At 43.4% G+C, this 24,860-nt stretch overlaps 2 protein-coding genes across 9 annotated transcripts in view; one reads left to right on the top strand and one right to left on the bottom strand.

Annotated features, from left to right (window-relative positions):
- Cora (erythrocyte membrane protein band 4.1 like coracle) overlaps nt 1-24,860 on the bottom strand; it is a 40,505-nt gene that overhangs the window by 9,969 nt on the left and 5,676 nt on the right. For 5 of the 8 annotated variants that reach the window (XR_013083232.1, XM_076798849.1, XM_076798855.1 and 2 more), the window contains exons 2-9: nt 4,686-4,858; nt 4,425-4,572; nt 3,253-3,547; nt 2,810-3,148; nt 2,566-2,738; nt 2,280-2,419; nt 1,304-1,390; nt 371-604 (exon numbers count right to left, since the gene is read on the bottom strand). Coding sequence is in view for 7 of the 8 variants with exons in the window: in XM_076798849.1 (XP_076654964.1) it covers nt 371-604; nt 1,304-1,390; nt 2,280-2,419; nt 2,566-2,738; nt 2,810-3,148; nt 3,253-3,547; nt 4,425-4,572; nt 4,686-4,844 (1,575 nt within the window). In the remaining variant the exon portion in view is untranslated. The remainder of the gene's footprint in view (nt 1-370; nt 605-1,303; nt 1,391-2,279; nt 2,420-2,565; nt 2,739-2,809; nt 3,149-3,252; nt 3,548-4,424; nt 4,573-4,685; nt 4,859-24,860) is intronic. The other 3 variants (XM_076798851.1, XM_076798852.1, XM_076798853.1) reach the window with 2 other exon arrangements.
- On the top strand, nt 611-17,796 carry LOC143360215 (uncharacterized). The gene is made up of 3 exons (XM_076798870.1): nt 611-1,289; nt 16,571-16,768; nt 17,509-17,796. Exons 1-3 carry the CDS (start codon nt 1,268-1,270, stop codon nt 17,631-17,633), a joined length of 345 nt encoding a protein of 114 aa, XP_076654985.1. The 5' UTR covers nt 611-1,267; the 3' UTR covers nt 17,634-17,796.

The following is a 24,860-nucleotide window of genomic DNA, read 5'->3' as shown; positions in this document are numbered from 1 at the left end:
GAAAAAGTTTGTCGGGAATCTCCCATTTCGAACAAGTACATTTTTGGGACACCCTGTACGCCAGAAAAGAAACTAACGAAGCTAAGAAGAAACTACGTAGATACGTCGATGCATTGCTATTCTCTCTCTCTCTCTCACTATAGAGCAAACTAACGATCGTGCAGATAGCTATACGTATGTATATACTTGAAATGTAGGAATGCGTATAACAAAGGTGAACAGTTTCTATCGATTGTGATCGTTTTCAAATGAATGTATCTCATCCCATTACGACTAACTTTTTTTTTTTTTGGTTCTTTCTCTCTCTAATCAGTGATAGACCACTGCGTTAGCACAGCGCGTCGGTACCTGAACGTTTGAAAGCACTTACCTTTATTTTCTCTTTCTTTTCTTTATCTTTTTTCTCGGGCGTTTCCTTGTCTTTCTTTTTCAGTTCTTTTTTACTCGGCGACTTTACGTCGTTGCTGTCGAGGACAGCGTTTTCGTTAATCAGATCGGAGTTGTTTAGATCGTTATGATTCTCCTTCTCATTCTCGTTTTGCTTATCCTTTTTCTTCTTAGATAGACCACCGGGCGGTAGGACCGCGATTCCTCCGACCGGTTTCTATAAGTAAATTTATAGTCACACATCGCTTCATGCAATAAGCACGAATGGAAAACTCTATCGGCTAAGCTACGGTCTACTGTACACAATAGATATGTATAATCATAAATATAGTATCACGGTCTGCCGGCATATGTTTCATGCTTGACAACTAAGTACGGTCTGCGCTCTCAAAATAGTATTATATAATGTATAGTCGTTGATCGGTTAGAATCGGTTACGACGAGCATACTTCCCTGGTTGTGTATTTTTTCTATGTACTCTGATTCTTTTTTTTTTTTTTTTTTGGTTTTTTCTCTTCCAATAGCACTCCTCGCAACAACGTGCCGCTCACGATGGTTATTTATTTTACATGCGGACAAATCGGTGTACGGTGAAGATAGAAAAATATTTAATTCTATATGTAGATATGTATATATATGAGAATCGTTGGCGTAATTTGCATTAATGTTTGCGACAGAGTTCTTTGCACATGCTTGCGCTGCGGATGATTATCGTCGTCGGGGATAACTCGAATGATTTATCAGCTTTGAGGCGATGGCCGTATGATGCTCGCAAAATAATAGAGAAAAAAAAAAGATAGCAGCATGCATATATCGAATAGAGGAAAACACCAAATGGTCACATACAACAAGACCAGCGGAGGTGGGTGTCTGCTGTTAAATGTACGATAGAATGGTCCCAGGTGAGTTTCTATACCTTTTTGCCACGATCTGCATCGTACTCTCCTTCCAGGCTACTGGTACTGCTAGCTGATGTTGTTCCAGCACTTGTTTTGCGTGTGAGCTACCGGTGTTAGGTTAATGGTGTCAGTTAGTTTCTTTTTTTTCTCTCTTTCTCTCATGATAAAGAAGCGTTAAGTCGTGACAATTGAATTCGAGCCATACAAAATGCCAATGTGTTCACGCGTTCTGACAAAAATCAATCGGACAATGTATTGGAGAAGTCTACGAGTCTCTACGTTTCTTGCATGTGGGGATGTTCGATCAAGTCTTCAGAATCTTATACAAGTTAATTAACGAGTCGTCGATATTTGTTCTCCGAGTGAAAAGAAAAAAACAGGACGAAGCATCGACCGGTATCCCCTGCAATTTTTATCCTTTTTTTTCTCCAGGATACCAATCGTACCGGTTGTTAATTAACTTGCATTCGAATTATATGGTCTGAACAATTTCGGATACGTTAAAATATCTAATGCATACGAACCACGTCTAATACATGGTACACAGTGAATCATTAACATGCTACGGCTACGAGTCTGTTCAATTTTCATAGTGTGTACTAGTGATCGATCCTGCAATGTCTAGGAAATATTTTCTAATCTTGCTTTTGTCAGAGTGATCCAATTGGTGTTCCACAATTTCCCGGTTTCATGGTATGGCATTCTCGACATGGTAATGTTACTAATCTCATGATTATGGTACGACTGAATTAATTAGTTGGATTTTTAGTTTCGAGAATCAGTTTCGTTTGAAAGCGTAGACCGCAGGTAAAAATCGGAGATTCCTTCAGATGGACTCTTCGTGAAATAAATCTCTCAATCTGCATGAACAATTCATGCACGTACTACGAACTATCGCTATGTATATCGATTCAATAATGAAGAACAAAAAGAAGAAAAGAAAATAGAAAAGAAAAGAAAAGTAGACAAAGAAATATACACTTTTCGTTTTACCTTTTCCTTTTGCTTTTTAATTGGACTAGGCCGTTGATCTATATGCTCCATATCGGGAATCATTTCCGGTTCATAGCTCATCGTGTGTCTCTTGCTGGGTTCGGAACCGTAACTCTCGACTTGTTTAGGTCCGCCTAACGCTGTGTAAAGCAGTCGCGTTATTAAACGGTCTTCATGCACACGTAAGCACCGAACGAGCGATTCCCATAAAGTCGGTCAGGAGAAAATCAAAGGCAATACCTCGAAGAGTGTTAAGGAAGAAGTAGAGGAAGAAAACTATTGTTACCGTCCATGCTGCGAGACGTCGGCCGACGACCGCTCAATGATCTCTCGAATTGCGGGGGTTGCCTGTCGATCGGGGTTTTTTTCGTTTCGTAATGGGTTCTCCCGGAGTACCGGAAACGGGATCCCAAGTGCGGTATTAGACCTACTTTCTTAACAGGCTCCGGACTCATGAGCCTACAAACAATTCCAATGACATTAGTTAAAAATTTATCCTTTCCCACGAAGATCCGCTGTCTGATGCGTACCTGAAGAAAGTGTGGTGCTCGACGCAAACTTTCCACAGCTTCTTCGCCGCCCTGTGATTCGCTAGTTTGAAGCCGATCGTCGACTCGAACTGCTCGAACTCGCCCGGTCTGATTTTTATATAAAAATTGTGTCTCTTGTAAGAGATCTTCAGGATCTTCGGCCAGGCGAACCTGTTGATCCGCAATCGATCCCTGTAGACGAGCAGGCCCGACGAGCATACGCCTAGCATTATATCGACTCCCTCGGAGTCTTTAGCCGGGTGAAGATCGACGCCGTACATCGCCAGCTTCTTCGCGTTCTCGAGATAGTGGAGCTCCGCTTCGGCAGGCGTCTGACCCCTGAAAATCCATCGTTCGTGATCGTCGATCAATTTTAGGGAACGCAGAGGTTCGCACGCCGCTCTCGGATGCGAAGCGAACGGATTAACAGTTGGGAGACTGACTTATGCGTTTTATGCAGCTCCATTACTTTTTCCACTAATTCTGGCGTCTGGTTCGGGGCGAACTTGAAGTCCTTCAAGTAGGTGCGACCGTGCGCGTCCGCGTCGTAATCCCCGACCTCGGACTGCACTAGATACGAGCCGAGGAGGGCGTGAGTTACGAACGAGCAGGGCAATCGCCCCGTGATTATGTCGTTTCGTATCTGAAGGCATAACTGGTAACGCGTTATGTCCTCCTGCAACTGGGCCGGGTCCGGCGGATAAAACTTCACCTCGAAATTGAACTTCCACGGTTCGTCTGCAATTGAACGAACAACCACCCGGAGGCGTAAAACAGAGAGAGACAACGCAAAATGTATCTTAGAAACAATGCGAATTTCCATTCAACGCTTTATCTGTCTATTAGCACGTTAAACATAGTATCAGTGCAAAAGCATGTACTGTCCCTGCCTCGCAAGAACTCGCTCGAAGGGCCACACACTTTACCAATAAGGGTCAGATTGTACTAGGCAGGTCAGACGAATTCTGCCGACAAAATTTGGTTACCCTGTTTTTGTATCTACCGTTTATACACCCTCAGCGCCTGACGTAGTATAATCTGACCCTACTTCAACTGCAACAGGAAATACATGTGAAATGACCTAATCGGACGGCTTACAGCCGCATTCCTGCCAGGGGACTTCTTGTGAGTCACGCAGAGTACAGGGTTTGCACTCCAAACTAACTCTTTCGTGAAAGAAATTTTTATTTGGCTACTATCTCTTGCAACCAATGTAAACGCTTCATTTTGCACGAAGCCCCGCAGTCTAGTTACTATTGCTAAAGAATCTGTTAACCAGTCAGCTGTTGCGACCTCTTCGAAAAATGTGTACCTAAGTTGCGTCGCAAAAATTAACCGCTGTCTGAATTATAGCTGTTTTGACGAGTATACTCGTCGTGACACAAAATATTGCCATTTCTTCATGACGAGCATATTCGTCAAACACAGTTAACTGGTTAAAAGATCCGTGACCGTGTACCACAGATTTTCAATCGGTCTCTAACTGATGCGTTAATATTTTTCAAAGACGAAACACGGAAACGGTACAAATTAATTGTACGTTTTGTGCTGCACCGCCATTGGAATAACATGGAGGAAAATTCGCATTGATTCTATATGCACGGCGGATCGGTACTTTTTATGAACTTTGCAATCCTCTTGTCGAGGTCCAGCCAGTTTCGCGGGTCGTGTCTGTCCTCGTAGATGAGGCCGAAGTAGTCCTTCTCCAGGAGGTTCATGCTCTGGCAGATCATGTCGAGCAGATCCTGGCCCTTCGCCTTTCTCTGTAAAAGGATTCGTTCGATCAGCGGATTCAGTGTTCGAGACAATGCTACAACTTTCGAATTATGAAATCTCAAAGAATCGTTGTCGTGAAACATCAGCGATAGTTACTCACGTCGATGTGGAAATCTTTGACGGTCCCGTCGAGAAGAGTGATGTTCGCAACGGCCATTTTGCCCCTGCTAACCGGACTCTTCGTGGGCGAGTTCGTTCCGGTCCCATTTTCCGCGGCAACTTCCGGTGGGCCGCCAGCAGACTTCTGTTCCTCCGGCATGTCCCAGCCCTGTGCTGAAAATGAAACAATGAAAAATCATCAGTTGGACGAACAACATTCCGCGCACGATTTTCGAGAAGAATAGCTGAGCTAGCTAGCCTTGCTAAAGAGTCTATTTTCTGAATGATTCGCGCGTCGTCGAATGATCGCGTGTCTCTCCAGCGTATAGTATAGATCCTGTCTAGACTGGACGGTGCCATGCAGAGAAATAATCAATATTTGCCTGGCTCCGTCGGTGTTGCTCGTACCCTTCGCAGACTACGCGGCTCCTATCTCGTTATCAACGGGAAAAGGAACGCGGCGAGAGCTTGCTCCAAGTTCATTAACTTAATTCGCGTCGCGAAGTCCTGGCATAGTGGCGCGAACACGTTGCATCTTCCACCCGTCTTCCGGCCAATTTCCACAGCGCTAATGGTACAAGTTACTTCTAACACGACTGGACGGCCCGGCTGTAATTTTACTAACTGTTATGTCAGCGACCTGGACGTGCGCTGGAACCTTTCACTCAAACCAGTCAAGTTTTCCAAGCTTTTGTCCGAGCGTAGGGGAGACACGGGTAGTTCTAGCGCGATCAACATTTTCCGACATAACTGCCGACTCGACGTTTTCAAAGCGTCATGCTGAGTTGCCAGATTTTTATCGCTCAGAAAATGTTAATCGTGCTACCACTGACCCCGTGTCACAAGCCCTCTCATCGCTGGAACCACAGAGCTCCGACGAATTTTGTTTTTCAGAATTTTTGAAGTCACAGAAACTTTTCACATGACTTTTTTGAGTAGGAAATCCTATGATACCTGAACAAACTCGATCCTGTTATTATTGCAGAGGAATATACAATCTTGTTTAGAGCTGAATAGTTCTTAACACTAGGTTCACGGGGCATTACTTTATAAAAATAACGAAAATGTATCTACTCGAATTTTTAGCCATTTATTTTACAATGTACAGTATCTACTCGATATATGTTCAAAACACGGGTCTAGCCGAGGACATATATCGGCCAGGAGATACTATTCACCGATTCACGCTGAAAAGACAGTTAGGGGCTTCGGTATGTGGCCCCTGACGGGGTATACCCCGCGGTAGTGGGGATAATTCCGCGACGTTCATCATCCAGGCCTTGGCGACATATACAGAGAAATCACTGTAGTCCCAATTTACAGTTTTCCAGCCTATGGATTCGAGGGGCCCCACCTTGGGAGTGATAGGGTTAACCCAGTTCATGGCGACATATATAGAGAAATCACCGTAGTTCTAATTTACAGTTTTCCAACTTATGGGTTCGAGTAGCCCTGCCTTGAGAGTGCTAGGCAAAACCTAGTGGCGACATATATAGAGAAATCACTGTAGTCCCAATTTACAGTTTTCCAACTTATGGGTTCGAGGGGCCCCACCTTGGGAGTGCTAGGGTTAACCTACTTCATGGCGACATATATAGAGAAACCACTGTATACCCTAAGAAATAAATTTGTTGAACAATTTCTCATTCGTGCACCTTTACAATTTCGATAATTGTGAACGAAGAATACTAGAACCCGTCATTTAGACGGGTCCAGTAATAAACCCAATGTTAAGAACGCTTGTAAAGCTCGTTTGCAGAATCTGGCAACAAGATCCGTTGGATCTCGAGGCAGAAATTCATCCATTGGCAGAGCGACGGGCCTCGATCCAAGATCCACGATCACGATTCACGCCGGCTCGCGTCCCGTGTGCGTATACGGACACGCGTGGGCGTGTGCCATGGATCACGCGACCCCCGCTCACAATCAGCCCTTTGACACACGAACAAACGAAAACCCACGCGCGTTCTCCCTGTCTCTCTTTCTCTCTCTTTCCCTTTGAAAGGATCACCTCCCGGCGACGGAAAAAACAGATTCTTTCAGACCGGCTCGCCTCATTCACCACGGCTCCAGGCTCTTTAAACTTTAACACCGGCGAGTCATTCGCGAAACCAGGATCGTCCCCTCTCCCGCACGCTGCATCACCAAGCCACGGGAGCTTTTAGAAATTCTTAAATATTCAGCCTCCACGCTAGAGTCGATTCTGGATTTTTATACTGAAAGGACACCGTGTAGACGCAATCCGTGAATCGTGTATCCGCGAATTGAGGATCCGGGTTTTTAACACTAGGTTCACGGAGCACTAAAAGCGAGTATTTTACAGTTACTTTATAAAAATAAGAATGTGTCTATCCAAGTTTTTAGCCATTTTTTATTTAAATAATGTAGAGGGTGTCGCCACGTAATACTTTTCACGATTTTTCAAGTACTTGCGATAATCTGACAAATATTTTAAACAAAAGTTCATCAGCTTTCGTTTGGCTATACATTGCAATAAAAAAAGTTCGAAAACAATTTTTTTAAAGTATTGTCAAGGTCACCTTCATTTCTTTTAATGGAACTTTGAATTTTTTACTTAACAGTATTATAGCCTGTATCAAGACGAATTCAACGACCTAGTATACCATGACCTTTGGATGACCTTGAAGACAAAGAAATGGAAATTTCAACAAGAAATGACAGTCTGCTTGAATTTATTCATCATTTATATTTAGTATATGCCGGAAGTAGAATTGGTTGGTCATGATCAGACGCGTCAGACGATTCCTATCAAATAACACGCGTACTCGCTGCATTTTCAAACTCGATTTTCTCGAAAACGACACTTGAAAACATTTTATTCTTTATTCTCGACTCATTTTCTCATGTAGTATCACCCCCTTCGCGATTGTACCAGCAATATCCGGACACCCTGTATAGAGGTCCGTGTACGCAGTGGCGGCTCAAGTCAAGCGGTGGCCCCGAGCGGTAAAAATTTTGGGGCGCTCAAACTCGAGTCGAAAAATATAAGTTGCGAGAAAACTCTCACGAATTTGTTAACAAAAAAGAAACGGTGTCCCGTGCGGCCGCGTGTATGTAATTTCTTAGCTTCACAACCCTTTGGAAAATACGTTCCGCAGATCAATTATACATATTCCGAACATAATTTGATCCGTCCGTTTGCCAAATCGATTAACCCCAAGAAATAAAACCAGAACAAATTGATGAAATAATAGTAAGCATTTTTCGAAGTTCTTTCAATCTTTTTGATTCGGTCGTTGAAGCGTAATAATTAAATTTGTTTTAAGATACAAAGAGTTAAGCAAGAATCAAGTTCTTTGACAGGAAAATATAAGAAAACTTGAATGGCGATTACAGTGAATTTCCGCTATAAGTCGCTACAAGCCTCGCGTTTACCGGTCCCTGGAAATACCCCCACCACCGGCGGGGTACACCCCGCTCACTAGCTTCGTTGTCCGTTTCTACGTGCAATATTGTATCAGAGAAAAACATTTTCTCAGCCTTCCTGTCCCTATCCGTCTATATGTCCCTAGTTTTGGTCATATAGAAGCCAGGATCATTTCCAGCGTGCACTATGTATTTCAAATGCAACGATTTCATCTAAATGTCTTTCGCCAGAACCGAGCAAAGGATTTACAGCTCGAATTCGCTGTAGTTGAATTCAGGAACTGTTGTCCTCGCGTGTTTGCGAGAACTTCCAGCCGAATGTAGGATGCCGTCATCGCCGTAAGCAGACGTCCTTTGCCGCGGCCGCGGTCTCCGGCGACGATGAAGTAATACGCCGATTAGGAGGCACGATGACGCGACCGCCAATATCGTACACACATGATATGCACGGTACATACATGTACGCGACGCTAATGCAACGAATCGAGTTAGCCCCAGCGGACAAACTGGATTGCCGTTTCGAGGATCTCGCCGGCATTCCAGCAGTCGGAGTGTCCGATTAGAGGTTCGCGGGACGCGAATCCGCCTGACCCAGACTCGAGCAGAACTTGAAATTACCGCGACAATCTGCAAGCTGATTTCGCAACGATACTCGGTACATTCGCTGTAGTATCGTACGGTAACGTGAAATATTCGGCGCGTGGGCCTATGTACGGTGAATTCTCGTTTCGAGTCAGTGCCAACCTCACGATTTGAAGTCAGTGGCACTACCCACACCACCGCGGTGAGGGGCCGGAAGCTCGATAGCTACGTTCTACGTGCAAGATTGTATCGGAGAAAGACATTTTCTCAGTCTTCTTGTCACTATCGGCTAGTAGTCATAGGCTTATGACTTATAGACGGATGTGACTCTTAGGTTTCCAGCGTACCCTATGCATTTCAAATGCGATGCTCAGTGAGAACCTCAGATTTCGTCTAAGAGTCAGTCGCCAGAACCTTGCAACAGACTAGTAACGAGAATTCACTGTAGTATCGTACGGTAACGTGAAATATTCGGCGCGTGGGCCTATGTACAGTGAATTCTCGTTTCGAGTCAGTGCCAACCTTACGATTTGGAGTCAGTGGCACTACCCCAACCTTCGCGGGGTATACCCCGCTCTGGAGCTTCGCTGTTCGTTTCTACGTGCGGCATTGTATCGGAGTAAGACATTTTCTCAGTCTTCTTGTCACTATCGGCTAGTAGTCATAGCCTTATGACTTATAGACGGATGTGAGTCTTAGGTTTCCAGCGTACCCTATGCATTTCAAATGCGATGCTCAGTGAGAACCTCAGATTTCGTCTAAGAGTCAGTCGCCAGAACCTTGCAACAGACTAGTAACGAGAATTCACTGTAGTATCGTACGGTAACGTGAAATATTCGGCGCGTGGGCCTATGTACAGTGAATTCTCGTTTCGAGTCAGTGCCAACCTCACGATTTGGAGTCAGTGGCAATCCCCCCACCTTCGCGGGGTATACCCCGCTCTGGAGCTTCGCTGTTCGTTTCTACGTGCGGCATTGTATCGGAGAAAGACATTTTCTCAGTCTTCTTGTCACTATCGGCTAGTAGTCATAGCCTTATGACTTATAGACGGATGTGAGTCTTAGGTTTCCAGCGTACCCTATGCATTTCAAATGCGATGCTCAGTGAGAACCTCAGATTTCGTCTAAGAGTCAGTCGCCAGAACCTTGCAACAGACTAGTGACGAGAATTCACTGTAGTATCGTACGGTAACGTGAAATATTCGGCGCGTGGGCCTATGTACAGTGAATTCTCGTTTCGAGTCAGTGCCAACCTCACGATTTGGAGTCAGTGGCAATCCCCCCACCTTCGCGGGGTATACCCCGCTCTGGAGCTTCGCTGTTCGTTTCTACGTGCGGCATTGTATCGGAGAAAGACATTTTCTCAGTCTTCTTGTCACTATCGGCTAGTAGTCATAGTCTTATGACTTATAGACGGATGTGAGTCTTAGGTTTCCAGCGTACCCTGTGCATTTCAAATGCGATGCTCAGTGAGAACCTCAGATTTCGTCTAAGAGTCAGTCGCCAGAACCTTGCAACAGACTAGTAACGAGAATTCACTGAAGAATCGTACGGTAACGTGAAATATTCGGCGCGTGGGCCTATGTACAGTGAATTCTCGTTTCGAGTCAGTGCCAACCTTACGATTTGGAGTCAGTGGCACTACCCCAACCTTCGCGGGGTATACCCCGCTCTGGAGCTTCGCTGTTCGTTTCTACGTGCGGCATTGTATCGGAGAAAGACATTTTCTCAGTCTTCTTGTCACTATCGGCTAGTAGTCATAGCCTTATGACTTATAGACGGATGTGAGTCTTAGGTTTCCAGCGTACCCTATGCATTTCAAATGCGATGCTCAGTGAGAACCTCAGATTTCGTCTAAGAGTCAGTCGCCAGAACCTTGCAACAGACTAGTAACGAGAATTCACTGTAGTATCGTACGGTAACGTGAAATATTCGGCGCGTGGGCCTATGTACAGTGAATTCTCGTTTCGAGTCAGTGCCAACCTCACGATTTGGAGTCAGTGGCAATCCCCCCACCTTCGCGGGGTATACCCCGCTCTGGAGCTTCGCTGTTCGTTTCTACGTGCGGCATTGTATCGGAGAAAGACATTTTCTCAGTCTTCTTGTCACTATCGGCTAGTAGTCATAGCCTTATGACTTATAGACGGATGTGAGTCTTAGGTTTCCAGCGTACCCTATGCATTTCAAATGCGATGCTCAGTGAGAACCTCAGATTTCGTCTAAGAGTCAGTCGCCAGAACCTTGCAACAGACTAGTAACGAGAATTCACTGTAGTATCGTACGGTAACGTGAAATATTCGGCGCGTGGGCCTATGTAGAGTGAATTCTCGTTTCGAGTCAGTGCCAACCTTACGATTTGAAGTCAGTGGCACTACCCACACCACCGCGGCGAGGGGCCGGAAGCTCGATAGCTACGTTCTACGTGCAAGATTGTAACGGAGAAAGACATTTTCTCAGTCTTCTTGTCACTATCGGCTAGTAGTCATAGCCTTATGACTTATAGACGGATGTGAGTCTTAGGTTTCCAGCGTACCCTGTGCATTTCAAATGCGATGCTCAGTGAGAACCTCAGATTTCGTCTAAGAGTCAGTCGCCAGAACCTTGCAACAGACTAGTAACGAGAATTCACTGAAGAATCGTACGGTAACGTGAAATATTCGGCGCGTGGGCCTATGTACAGTGAATTCTCGTTTCGAGTCAGTGCCAACCTTACGATTTGGAGTCAGTGGCACTACCCCAACCTTCGCGGGGTATACCCCGCTCTGGAGCTTCGCTGTTCGTTTCTACGTGCGGCATTGTATCGGAGAAAGACATTTTCTCAGTCTTCTTGTCACTATCGGCTAGTAGTCATAGCCTTATGACTTATAGACGGATGTGAGTCTTAGGTTTCCAGCGTACCCTATGCATTTCAAATGCGATGCTCAGTGAGAACCTCAGATTTCGTCTAAGAGTCAGTCGCCAGAACCTTGCAACAGACTAGTAACGAGAATTCACTGTAGTATCGTACGTTACCGTGAAATATTCGGCGCGTGGGCCTATGTAACCACTTTGCAACAGCTTTGGTAAGCATAAAAAATCGTAGACTCCGACAGGAACGCTTCGTGTCGTTTCGATTCGATCACGAGTTGCACAACGATCTCGGCAATCATCGGTTGCGTGCCGCGGCCGATTGGACCGGCTGAACAATGATTTCCGTTCCGCGATTCTCCGGTTTTTCCGTCCCTATTGTGGCCCCTAAAGCTCCTTTTCGCGCAGCCGGCGGACTCTATTGCTGGCACAGCATCGATTCATGGGTGCAATAAAAAGACAAAGAGAATCGATTCGTTCGACCGGTTGCTCCGAGAGCCGCGAGCCTTAATGCTGTTTGAACAGCATCCCGTGCCGGCTTTGATTCCGCGCAATTGAGGTTGAATTACTATTTGCCCGGGTGTGGTTGCGTAAGGCGTTTGCTCGCGCACACCAGCGGACAGGCGGCGACTCGATTTGAATAATCCGCCGCGCCGGTGTGTTGTCAGAGAGCGTGTCGGTCAGGGCCGTTGTAATTTCTCCGGTCGAAAGTTTCCTCCTCGGCCGAGGCGATTGTTCGGAGTTTCGAGGAATCGAGCACGTTTCCCCCCAGGTTCCCTTCCGTGTCGCCGACGTCGAACGGGTCGATGCTGTCGCCATTGTATTTTTATAGCGGCGCTAACGTCCAGTAATACACCTGGTGTATTTTCACCTGCGGTATTTTCAGCGCGACGCCGCCCGCCGGTAAGAAATATCGGCGCTTCATTGGCGTCGTATCGGGACGTCGCGTTTACTCCGGGTTGCAGGGCCAACGACCTGCACGTGCGACGAATGCACGCCGCCTGCAACCGGCCCGCCAAACTGTTACGACACCGGCTCTACCGCCGTTAATCCTCCGACCACGGATGTTTGTTCGACTACTCCGCGAAACGAGCATACTCTGTGAGAAGAAATTGATCGTGTACAGTGAATTCCCGATATAAGTCACTTGCGCGGTTCTGGCGAGGGACATTTAGGCGAAATCTGCGGTTCCCGCCGAACGTTGCATTTCAAGTGCACGGTGCACGCTGGAAACGTAAATGACCCCACTCGTCTATATGCTCCGAACATCATTGGTATCATTTTCATGACAAAAATGCCACGTTGGTGAGAGTCCCATAAGAAAATTATGGAAAATAAAGAAGTTTTGTTATTGGATTAGTAGTGGTCTTATGGTCCAATATACTTGATATATATATATAGCGGTGGTGTGGGTAGTTCCAGGAACCTTTAAACGCTGGGATTGTAGGGACTTATATCGGGAACTCACTCTAGATTGCATGGATCATTGTTACACTTCAGCATTTAACACTGTTTGCCCAAATTTCGATTTCGAGACTATAAATCCACATGTGAAGGAACAATGGACATTCATAGCAGTTTTGTTTTCTGGAGGAATGTTAAACAATTGTTGAAAGAAATCCGGTAAATGGTACAATGGTAAATGGACAACGGTTAACATTCCCGAGTGAGGATCCTCGAACCCATAGCTTGGAAAACTTTAAATTGGGACTACAGCGATTTCTCTATGTATGTCGCCAAGGCCTGGATGATAAACGTCGCGAAATTATCCCCACTACCGAAGCTCGGATGCATCGCACGCCGAGGAGTATAAACATAACACAGCTCGGATATGTCTCCTGGACATGTTTTTGACATATATCGAGAATTCACTGCATTTTTCTTGGATGAAAAATTCTCAAAAAATTATTTACCGTCGTTTGGACATTTAAGTTTAATATTCCGAAGTCCCGTTGCTATAGGAGAAGAATTGCAGAAAGGAAAAACTAGACTACGCATCGCGGCGCAATTATCTCCAAAGAATAACAAATAATCCCAGAACTAAGAATTGAATCACAGAACTGATTGGCAACGAACGATGCAGCATTTTCAGTTACAGTCAAGCATCCAATGCAGTCAGAAGTGAATCTTTATTCCGACAGAAGAGAGTTATATACACTACCGCTCAAAAGTATCCGGACACTTGCAAAATATGTATTATAAAAGTTATTTCAGTGCCTAAAATAGTGACTAAAAATCGATTTTTATTAGTTTCTTATGAAATATCTAACGTTTTAAATTAAAAATTAGGTATGTGGAACTTACCAATACTACACTAAAATTAAATACGAGATTCATCGACATATCCACCGCGGAGTGTCCGGATACTTTCGAGCGGTAGTGTATCTACATTTTATATATACAGCGAATTCTCGATATATGTCAACAACTCGGGTCTTGCCAGCGTCAAGTATCGTCCAGGAAACATACCCGATCAGTGTTATGTTTACACTCCCCGGCGTCCTAGACTTCTCGAGCTTCGTGGCCCCTCACGGGGTATACCTCGCGGTAGTGGGGATAATTTCGCGACGTTTATCACCCAGGCCTTGACGACATATACAGAGTGTCCCACGTAACACTTTTCACGATTTCTCAAGTACTTGCGATAATCTGACAAACAAATATTTTAAACAAAAGTTGATCAGTTTTCGATTGGCTATACATTGCAATAAAAAAAGTTCGAAAAAAATTTTTTTTAGTATTGTTAAGGTCACCTTCAGTTTTTTAAATGGCACTTTGTATCTTTGACTTAACAGTATTATAGTCCGTATATAGACGAATTCAACGACCTAGTGTAGCATGACCTTCGAATGACTTTGAATATAATTCCGCGACGTTTATCATCCAGGTCTTGGCGTCATATACAGAGAAATTACTGTATACATCTGAATGCAATGTAAAATTTTCATAAAGTAACAGGCACTTAAATATTACAAAACTTTCTTTAAAAAACAATTTTTTTTGGGGAAATGAGTAAAGAAGAATATGTATTCGAGGAGCCCCCACCCCCTGGAATCCGCGTGACGGCTCGAGGCTTGCCAGTGCTAGTGTTAACGGTGTTGAGAATAGAGTGATTCGAAATTATACTTGAAAAAATTAGACTGTTAACTCGGTCAAAGTTGACTCGAATTTGGGAGGGTTCCTCGAGTCGTGTTTAGGTTTAGAATTTTCGAACGTTTCAGGACTTGAGGATCTTTGCGTTGAAGGAGGATGTGCTCGCTCTAATCTGCGAACGTCTGAGACGGCACTCGTCGGATGCTTCGTCCCGGAGAATATTCAAAAGTGAAACGGTTCTCGTTAGGCGGATAGCAGAAGGCAACTCGATCAATCGGAATGAAACCACCCCCCGTCGTCGGAGGATCGCGTCAGCATGAAAACGAGAGAATCCCGAGGTGCCCCGGGGACCCTTCCGCCTTGATTCTCCTGGCTGAGCAAACACCGTGATTCCGCGCGTTTTTTATCGTCGGTTGCAGACGCGTCGCTACCAATCAAAGGGGGTTGCCGAGGGCCGGGGGCGAGGGGACCGTTTCTTTTTGTCGTTGAACCCTTTCTTTCATCGCGCGTGCAGCGATTCCATTGAAAACGCGGGTCTTCCGCGAGGGTTCGAGCTGCGGGAGAACCCGAGAGTGTAACACGGGGGTGGCACGGGGGTGGCGAAGAGGATTCCTCGACGCGTGAAATTAAAGGGTTTCGAAGCTGCGAAAACCGCCCCCGCAGATTTTCGTGGGAGCACAAGCTCGAGACCGACCGATTTCTCGTGCTCGTTATCCGTCCTTTCTCTCTCTCTCTCTCTCTCTTTCTCTCGCCCTCTTCATCCTCCCGTCGACGCGGACGTTGTTTCATTTCGCTGATTGCGGGACGGAATTTATCGCGGGGGCGACGCGCGAGCGATAATTCTGCGCCAACAAACGGCTCCGGCGCGGTGGACCGTTTCTATAAAATAGAAATGCCAGAATTCAATTCTACGACCCCTAAAGCTCCGTTTCTAACGGATAATGTATAATTAACGGAGACACGAACTTCGCCCAGCTTTCTGCGACTCTGACCCACGCGGACTCGCCGTCCACGTCGTCGTTTTAACGGTTCCAGAGTCCCATTTGTCGGCGGAAATGAATTGTACGGAATTCATTTACGCGGACAGGGCTTTCAGACCGCCTGCGTCGGAAGGAACAATGAAAAATTAAAGCGGTACCGTTTCTCCTTCTTATTACGCTCCAGCTGAAGGGAACTTAGTATTTCAATCATTTGTACTGGCTGCATAGACTAATTCTTTCCAGAAACAACTGTTCGCAATGTCAGTCAACAATTTTATTTCGAAATAAGAAAATCCCTATTCCCTCTATTCCTTCATCCGAAATACGACGAAAGTCGGTCCCGAGCCATCGCCTTATATCGAAAGAAAATTGAAATATCGGCGTGGGTCAGAAATGACTCCGGCATAGGCCTAGAACTCGCAGGAGACCGAGGGTTAGACTAGCATTCGTGCTGCAAATTATACTGGGTGTCTCGCCAGATATTACCAACTTACTGTCATTGTTACCATTCGCTGAATCAAGATAGAGCGGTACCATTTCTCTTTCTTATTACGTTCCAGCTGAAGGGAACTTAGTATTTCAATAATTTGTACTTGCTGCATAGACTAATTCTTTCCAGAAACAACTGTTCGCAATGTCAGTCAACAATTTTATTTCGAAATAAGAAAATCGCTATCCCCTCTATTCCTTCTTCATCCGAAATACGACGAAAGTCGGTCCCGAGCCATCGCCTTATATCGAAAGAAAATTGAAATATCGGCGTGGGTCAGAAATGACTCCGGCATAGGCCTAGAACTCGCAGGAGACCGAGGGTTAGACTAGCATTCGTGCTGCAAATTATACTGGCTGTCTCGCCAGATATTACCAACTTACTGTCATTGTTACCATTCGCTGAATCAAGATAGAGCGGTACCATTTCTCTTTCTTATTACGTTCCAGCTGAAGGGAACTTAGTATTTCAATCATTTGTACTTGCTGCATAGACTAATTCTTTCCAGAAACAACTGTTCGCAATGTCAGTCAACAATGCGCTTTGGAAACAATCACCAGGGAAATGGCACTCCGGCTGATACCGAGTAGGAAAATAGCACGTACATTAGCGATGCAAATGGGCTCGTATAGTCCTGGATGCGAAGCACAGCCTCGAGGAAAGTTGCTGCTCCCCGGAAATGAGAGCCATATCGATAGCCCAAGAGGTAATCGATAGTCTAGCTAACCTGTTGAGTTGCATAATACTTGAAGATTTGCTCGGCGAGTACGCGTGCATAATAGAATCGACGGTCTCGGAGTTACCCTTATTTTGCGACGCAATCATTTGCATTCTCTTCGACCAAAAATCATACTCCGAAGGAACTCTGTCTCGTCGAGTAACCTTCACCGAGGTTTGCTTATGGTCCTTCAGGATCTCGAGGTCCCAAGATCCTTGAAGTAAATCACTAGTTAACGTCGTGTCAGAAATATGATACTTCTCTTTAAAAAATAAAAAGTAACATTAATACTAAACCTACCGACGCTTCTTGTATACCTATTCCTACCGTGGTCAAAATGACCGGTCCTTGAAAGAAGTTATTGTTAATTAAACGTAGATAATGGTCAATTTGTTTGCTGAATGAGTTAGTAGATGGACAACTTCCATGAAATGACGATACTAAACCTACCGACACTTGTATATCTATTCCTACCGTGAGCGGTCCTTAAAAACAGTTATTGTTAATATAATTAAACGTAGATAAGAGTCAATTTGTTGCTGAATGAGTTACTAGATGGACAATTTCCATAAAACTACGATACTAAACCTACCGACACTTGTATGCCTATTCCTACCGTGAGCGGTACTTAAAAAAAGTTATTGTTAATATAATTAAACGTAGGTAAGAGTCAATTTGTTGCTGAATGAATTACTATATGAACAAATTCCTTTTTATATAATTTAAAGAAAAATACTGCGATGCTCTCTCCTCGATTTACAAAATTGTACTGTGTCGTCCACCTTTGCGGTTCGGATGTACGGTGGGGATAATTCCGCGACGTTTATCGTCGAGGCCTCGGCGACATATATAGAGAAATCACTGTATTTGCCATGATACAGTATTATCAACCAGGCATGCGCGTAATTTGATAGCGTCTCATACAATAAGGCGGCTCATTTATTTTGCCACATTGACAATAGCCCTTCTGTCATACTGATTGTTCAGGTTCAGAAGAGTGAATATCATATATTATCTCGTGCGGTCAAATTGACCGGCCGCGGTAGGCAGAACAGGCTACAAACATTTCTTGGAAAGAAAATAAAACGAGAAATGAATATACTGAACAACATATTGTACACATATTTCAAGGAAAGTCGTAAAGATAAATAGCGATGCGATAATGTTGTGTGCACGAAATTGTACGCAGAAGTATGGAAAAGCTCAATTTGACCGACCAGGTGGTAGGTTCAGTGTTAATAAATCAATTTCTTTTTATAAATCCATAAAATCCTCTATTAACACTTTGAACGCCAAACTAGAAACCCCAAAAATTCCATAAAATCAAAGTAAGTTATTTAATGAAATAAAAATTGCAAAAAATTAAATGCACGATACTGAGTAATCCTCCAACTTTCTTGCATGTTACAGATCCTACAATGAATATTAATACAACGTAAAAATTCATTTTAAAACCTGCACAAATAATTCCGTCAGCCACATATGGCTGACGTGGCGTTCAACGTGTTAAAAAATAATTAAACTCTCTTTTAATAACTAGAAATAAATTTCTCTTTCACGCGTAAAATGCGTAAAACTCAGCGATTGCAGAGTCGGCGGGGCGGGGCGGTCAACGCGTTGATACGCGAATCACGCCGACGATACGCGAGCACCGAGCCGGAAGTGTCGAAGCGGTTCGCAGCATTAATTAAGCCGCGCATTTAACGCTAGGATGCATCCGCGAGTGCCAGGGGGGAAGAGGGAGGCTGTTCCGAGTTGTCGCGAGCGAAAACGGCGACAAGGATTGGGGAATCAAGTTATAACGACGTCCCCCCTATCCCTCCCCTAATTTCCCAACAGTTTATTAGTTCGAGTATCGTTAAAGGGCCTGGCACCGAGCGTTGGCGATTGGAAAATTCGTCGATTAACAGGTTGCAAGCTCGAAAGATGAAGATAGAGTCCGTCGGGCGCGGCGGTTTCGAGATCGCAGGCTTCGATCGCGGCACGCACCGTGACTCACACCGACTACTTTATAATTTATAACAATTCGAAGGGCGGCGCTTGGAGAGCCACCGATACCATCGAGAGCACCGTATTTCCTTTCTATAGTCTCGCGTAGTCCCGCCACTCCGGCTCAACCAGGCAATTATAGAGAGCAGTCTGCTCGATTTCGCTAGCGATACGCTTTCTTCTTGCTTTTTTTTTCACCGTTCGCTCCTCCTTGTATTGTTTAATTGCCACCCGATCGAGCCGCTGAGGGTAGAACTGGTCGAACAGAAAGAGAACGAACGAAGGGGGCAATTACTATACAAACAACCATTAGCACTAGATTGTATCTTTACCGACACTCAAAGAACACTATTATTGGAAAATCTGTTTAAATCTGAAAATCTGTTCCGGCTGGCCCCAATGTCACAGCCTTCATATTTTGCCATTTTTTAAAAACTGTAACCTGCGTGTTTGAGAAAAAGCAAGTAGCGAAAAAAGTGATATGTGTACCCTTAGTTTTAGTTTGTATAGATTCCTTGCTCTGTATATTTTGTTTTGTTCCTAAAGTTGTAATAAATCTCTTATGAGATTTCCTGAATAACAAAAAAAAAACACTAGATTTGAAAAACACTCATTTACGATTTTATTGCTATACAGGGTGTTCGAGTAAGGTGGGAAAAATTGGTGGGAGAAAATTTAAGGGGTGGTTCGCCGAGACAATACGAGACGAAAATGAAGAATAAAAATATTGCGATTTCGGCTTCATTTCTTAGTTATTATCAGTTGAAAAATCGCCTGAAATGCGGCAACCCGGCCGACAGAGGTGTACGTTGCTTACGTCATAAAGGCGCGCGACAGTAACGTATCAAAGGGGGCCCTCGCTCGATCCACCCAATGATTAGGGTTTGACGTCACACACTTTGGACAATAATTCGACTAGGACCGAAAATGCGCGTGGAATGACCCAATCGGACGGTTTACGAGTTCTTGACTTCCTGCGAGGCAGGAGGAGTATTTGTCACTTGATACGTCACTGTCGCGCGCCTCTATGACGTACACGTTGGTCGGGTTGCCGCATTCAGGCGGATTTTTAATTGTTAAACCTAAACGGACCAATGCCGTCTTGTAAACGGCATGGCACTTTTACTTACTGGATCGAATGCCGCGTATATGGCGGCAAAAATAAAAAATAAAATGAAATATCAATATTTTCGTTTCTACACTTGATATAAAAATGTCGAGTCCACAGTTTCTCTTCGTATGAAAAATAGCTTGGACCTGGTGGGGAGTAAATTCGAAATACTTCCGGACCGTTAAGGGTTAATAACTAAAAAACGAAGCCGAAATCATCATTTCTTTACTCTTCATTTTCGTCCTACATCGTCACGGAGAACCACTCCTTAAATTTTCTTCCGCCGGTAGTCGAACACCCTGTATATACGGAGAAACGTAAATAATTTTGTTTAAATGCTGGTTTTGAAATTATGAAGGTGTTAAGCAACCCTTCTCGAGATTTCCCGATTTTTTCCGAATTTTTTCCTCCCTCGGTCCGTTTCCATCCAGCGTCGGGGAAAAAAAGGGAAACGTCGCGCAACGCGTTTTCACTGGACGGTGGGAAAGCTCGCTGCAAAAGAGCAGACGATTTTGTTCTTTCCAGCCAGGGACGAGCGAACAAATAACAAACGTGGAACATTCTTTTCGCGGTCGAGCGTCTCCCGCTGCGATCCAACAACGGATAACAATGGAGCGACGTTTTACGAGCAGTTTTTCACCGCTCGGACCGAGATAATTGGCCGTGTCCTACCGTAACACACGGCACACCGCGTACATACGTACATAGTACGTGCACGCCGAGTCCGAGAGCGAGTTGTTATTGCGCTCTGCTTTTTCATGGCTAAATCGTTTTGTTCCCGTTGCGTGGCCGCTCCTACGACTCGCCGTTTCGTTCCGTTCCGTTCCGTTCGTTCGTGAAAATCGTCCTTAAACTCGCAGATCCCGTGCTCGTAACCCGCGCAACAACGTGGAAAACGCGAGCATCGCGTGCCAAGGGAAACGAAAATCAAATGTACTTGCGCGGCTCCTACCACCAAATTACGGTGCGATTGATCGCCTAATAAACAATGCTACCCCCACTCTCTTCTGGATCAATAAGCAACGTAAGCACGCTCTTCGGTGGAGGGGGACCACCATAGAAATTTTCCGAATTTTACATCCTCAAGAACAGAAGCATCGGCGCAGACATTAACCCTTTGCATTCGGTGCTATTTTCATTCTAAAACGAAATTTTTCCTCCGTCTTAGAATATTTTCATTTTATCCATACGAAACTGATCCGATTTCCATATATGAGCCGCTCAGTGCGCACATCGATTAACTCCACTTTTTGAAAAGTCTTAAATTTAAGTGTCAAAGCACTTGGTATAGTCATAACTTTTTATATTTATAATAACTTTCCTGAATAATAAAGATTAGCACCGTTAAACGGCAAAATTTTGTTGGCCATTGAATAATAAGTAATTTATTTCAGAAGCCATTTTGATTAACTCCATACTCTAATGTAAATCGTTTCAATGACGCTGTATCTGTTCCGGCCGTGCATCAACGCTTAATCCAAATGACCCACCAAGATTTTTTGTCAACAAAACCTTTAGGACAATCAATCATTAACAGAAAAGTAACCGTCACAGGGCTTCCAGTAAATTGGCTTAAAATACGCTGGATAAAGTTAGAAAGGTCCAAACCCCATCTCATGCAATTCAAATGTGACTATAATGAAGATACAGAATTTAAAGCCATTAATATAAGAAAATCTGTAGTAGGTAGGCCGCAAAGTTTGAAAAATATAGATCAGCCTTTATTATATCCTAAAGGTAGAACCGTGACAAGGGAAAAATGGAGAGACATGATGGACCTGCTAAAATTCATTCCTCCTGTTAAACATGATTACTATAAAAACTTGACAACAAATCGAAATGACGAATCCTCACATACAGCTGATGAAGAAGACATTATTTATAATATTGCTGAATTATCCCAAAGTATAATGCTGCTAAAATAAATCTGCTATGAATTAATCACAAAAAATATATTATAACAGAACTGTCAACATTCATTTTTATGGAAAAGCTGTAATAAAAATATATAATAACTAACTTTTTCTGTAATAAAAAACTTAAAAATTTAAAGACTGAATGAATTTAACTTTATTACTTTTTTCAGTTGCCAAATCGGTTAACTCCACCAGTCACATAAAAACTGTAACCTTACTGACGATTATTTTTTGGCTATTCTTTCTTATTAATTTTGTATTAACTGTATTTATGCATTCTACATTATATATTTGAATTTATATTATAACAGGAATTTTAAAAAACAATATACATTACTTCATCGCATTTCTCAACTTTTTGTTTTATGGAGTTAATCGATGTGTGCACTGAACGGCTCATATATAATATTTAAATGTTTAGTAGTCTATTACAGGCAAATTTTTTAATGGAACAAATATTTTGTAATATATTTTGCAATTTCTTTGAAATCATGCCACAACAGTTTCTAGTGGTGCTTCAGAGTCGCCACTCGAGTGCTAAGGGTTAACACATTCGCGACCGCTGACGTGAATTCACGTCATTTTAAATTCTATTCCTGATTACCGCTGACGTGAATTCACGTCCTGCAATTATTGTTTCTGAATGCGGCGCATTAATGGGGTTGGATTTAAATTTAAATCATTAATTAATTTAATAATGCTTTAGCGATACAAGTTTGCGGCAACCAGCTTGAGAATTTTATTGTTTTCGCCGGTACTCAGTGTTAGAAACGGAAAAAATTTGCCGGTCGCGAATCTGTTAACACTAATCCTACCACGGTCAAAATGACCGGTTTTCTATTTCACAGTTACAGCGAATTCTTGATTTATGTCAACAACACGCCAGTTATGTTTACATTCCTCGGCGTCCGAGGCCTCTCGAGCTTCGCGGCCCTTCAACGGGTATACCCCGCGGTAGTGGGGATAATTCCGCGACGTTTGTCATCCAGGCCTTGGCGACATATAGAGAGAAATCACTGCATTGAAATTATAAAAACGTTTTCACAGGAAATTACTGAATTGACTGGCTTATTTAACACGTTCACGGACAATAAAAATTTCAGTGAGCTGCATAAATAGACAGGCAATTTTTCGTGAAACTAGTTGTACTATCCGAAATCTGATTAGACATAAACGACAATAATAAGTTAACTGTCATTAGTAATGACAGTTGGTCATTACTTTGAAATGTATATTAATTACAGAAACTTAAGGCTGTATAAAATTAAATGAATAAAAATTGGCTTTATAATTTGAATGCAATAGGATTCATGTCATTTTGTATCACTGTAAAAATGAATGCTATAGCATTCACGTCCGCGAACGTGTTAAGCACATATTATAACGAGAATCGTACAAAGTTTAACCCTTTGTACTCGAAGATATTTTAACTCCAAAACGAAACATTTCCTCCGACTTAGAATGTTTCCCTTGTATATATTTTTTATATGTTATACATATGAAAATGGTTGTACGATTTACTCGTACAATACCGAAGTGTTTAGTACTTTATTACATACAAACAAATTTAATACTGTAAAAAATATTTTTAATAACGATACAGCAATTTTTACTGGCGCCTTACTAATGGTTAAATAAATTCAATCTTCTCCCTTCTATGAGATGTTTCATTTTCATATGTTTTGTGCTTGATAGGTTTAGCATTAACTCTCGGTATGCTATGCCGGAGTCATTCTTGACCCGTCGCGGGAATAAGCGCGACCATATGTATAATTTTAGTGCAATACAAGATGGCGCTTTTTATTTCGAAATAAGAAAATCGCTATCCCCTCTGTTCCTTCTTCATCCGAAATTCGACGAAAGTCGGTCCCGAGCCATCGCCTTATATCGAAAGAAAATTGAAATATCGGCGTGGGTCAGAAATGACTCCGGCATAGGCCTAGAACTCGCAGGAGTCCGAGGGTTAGACTAGCATTCGTGCTACAAATTATACTGGGTGTCTCGCCAGGTATTGCCAACTTATTGTCATTGTTACCATTCGCTGAATCAAGATGGCGGGACACCCTGTGTAGCATGAATGCCAGTTTAACCCTTGCGCTGCCATGGTGGTCCCATGGGACCATTATTTTAACCCTTTGCACTCGAGTGGCGACTCTGAAGCGACACTAAAAATTGTTCTGGCATTATTTCAAAGAAATTACAAAAAATATTACAAAATATTTGTTACATTACAAAATTTTGATTCAATAGATTACTAAACATTTAACACTAGGTTTACGGGACCCGTCAAAATGACGGATTCTAATATTTTTAATTTACGATTATTGAGATTGTGAAGATCCATCTACGTGGAATTACTCAACAAACTTATTTCCTCAGGTATATATTATTTAAAGAATGGCTGAAAACTTGGATAGACACATTCTTCTTATTTTTATAAAGTAATGTAAAATACTCGCTTTTAATGCTCCGTAAACCTAGTGTTAAACATTATACGTGGAACTCGGATCAGTTTCGTATGAATAAAATTAAAATATTCTAAAACGAATGAAAAATTTAGTTTTAGAATTCAAGTAGCTTCGAGCGCAAAGGGTTAATATATTTCGCAGTTCCTTGCCATTATAAAGTTTCAAATATGACATTCGTATTGTGGCCCACTGGTGCAAGTTCAAACATTCAGAAACAGTTGTATTAAACGACACGGAAGAAAACGCTTCGAATGCTGCATACTGAACGAAATTGTCAACCTCGCGAACAACAATCGCCGTTCGCGCGCAGGCTCGTTGGAGTATAGTTCGCGACGATTCCAGCCGTTTCTATCTGATCTGCTTCAGTTTCCGGGGACTGTAAATAGACGGTGATAACTGTATCGATAGCGTTATCGAGGGCCGAGTCCGAGGCGAATTAAAACGCGGCGAGAGACATCGACACCTGTTAGCGTAGTAAGCGTATCTGGCCTGCACGAGGCGAGTTTAATTCACGTGAAATTTTATTGTTCCCCCGTAGCCGTTGATGTGCACCCTACCCGGGCTGCCGGTGTCTGCCCGCAGACCGGAAGTATCGA

Source organism: Halictus rubicundus, chromosome 13 (genome assembly GCF_050948215.1).
Source record: "Halictus rubicundus isolate RS-2024b chromosome 13, iyHalRubi1_principal, whole genome shotgun sequence".
In the NCBI taxonomy this organism is placed as follows: Eukaryota; Metazoa; Arthropoda; class Insecta; order Hymenoptera; family Halictidae; genus Halictus; species Halictus rubicundus.
The sequence above is the reverse complement of the archived record's forward strand: the minus strand, read 5'-3'. Positions and strand labels throughout refer to the sequence as shown.

Bases quoted from the DNA above. Each gene is read 5' to 3' on its own strand.
- LOC143360215 (XM_076798870.1), top strand. From the start codon at position 1,268: ATGTACGATAGAATGGTCCCAG. The intron at 1,290-16,570 runs GTGAGTTTCTAT...AATTCTTTCCAG, and splicing joins GTACGATAGAATGGTCCCAG to AAACAACTGTTCGCAATGTC. The intron at 16,769-17,508 runs GTAATCGATAGT...TATAATTTAAAG, and splicing joins CCATATCGATAGCCCAAGAG to AAAAATACTGCGATGCTCTC.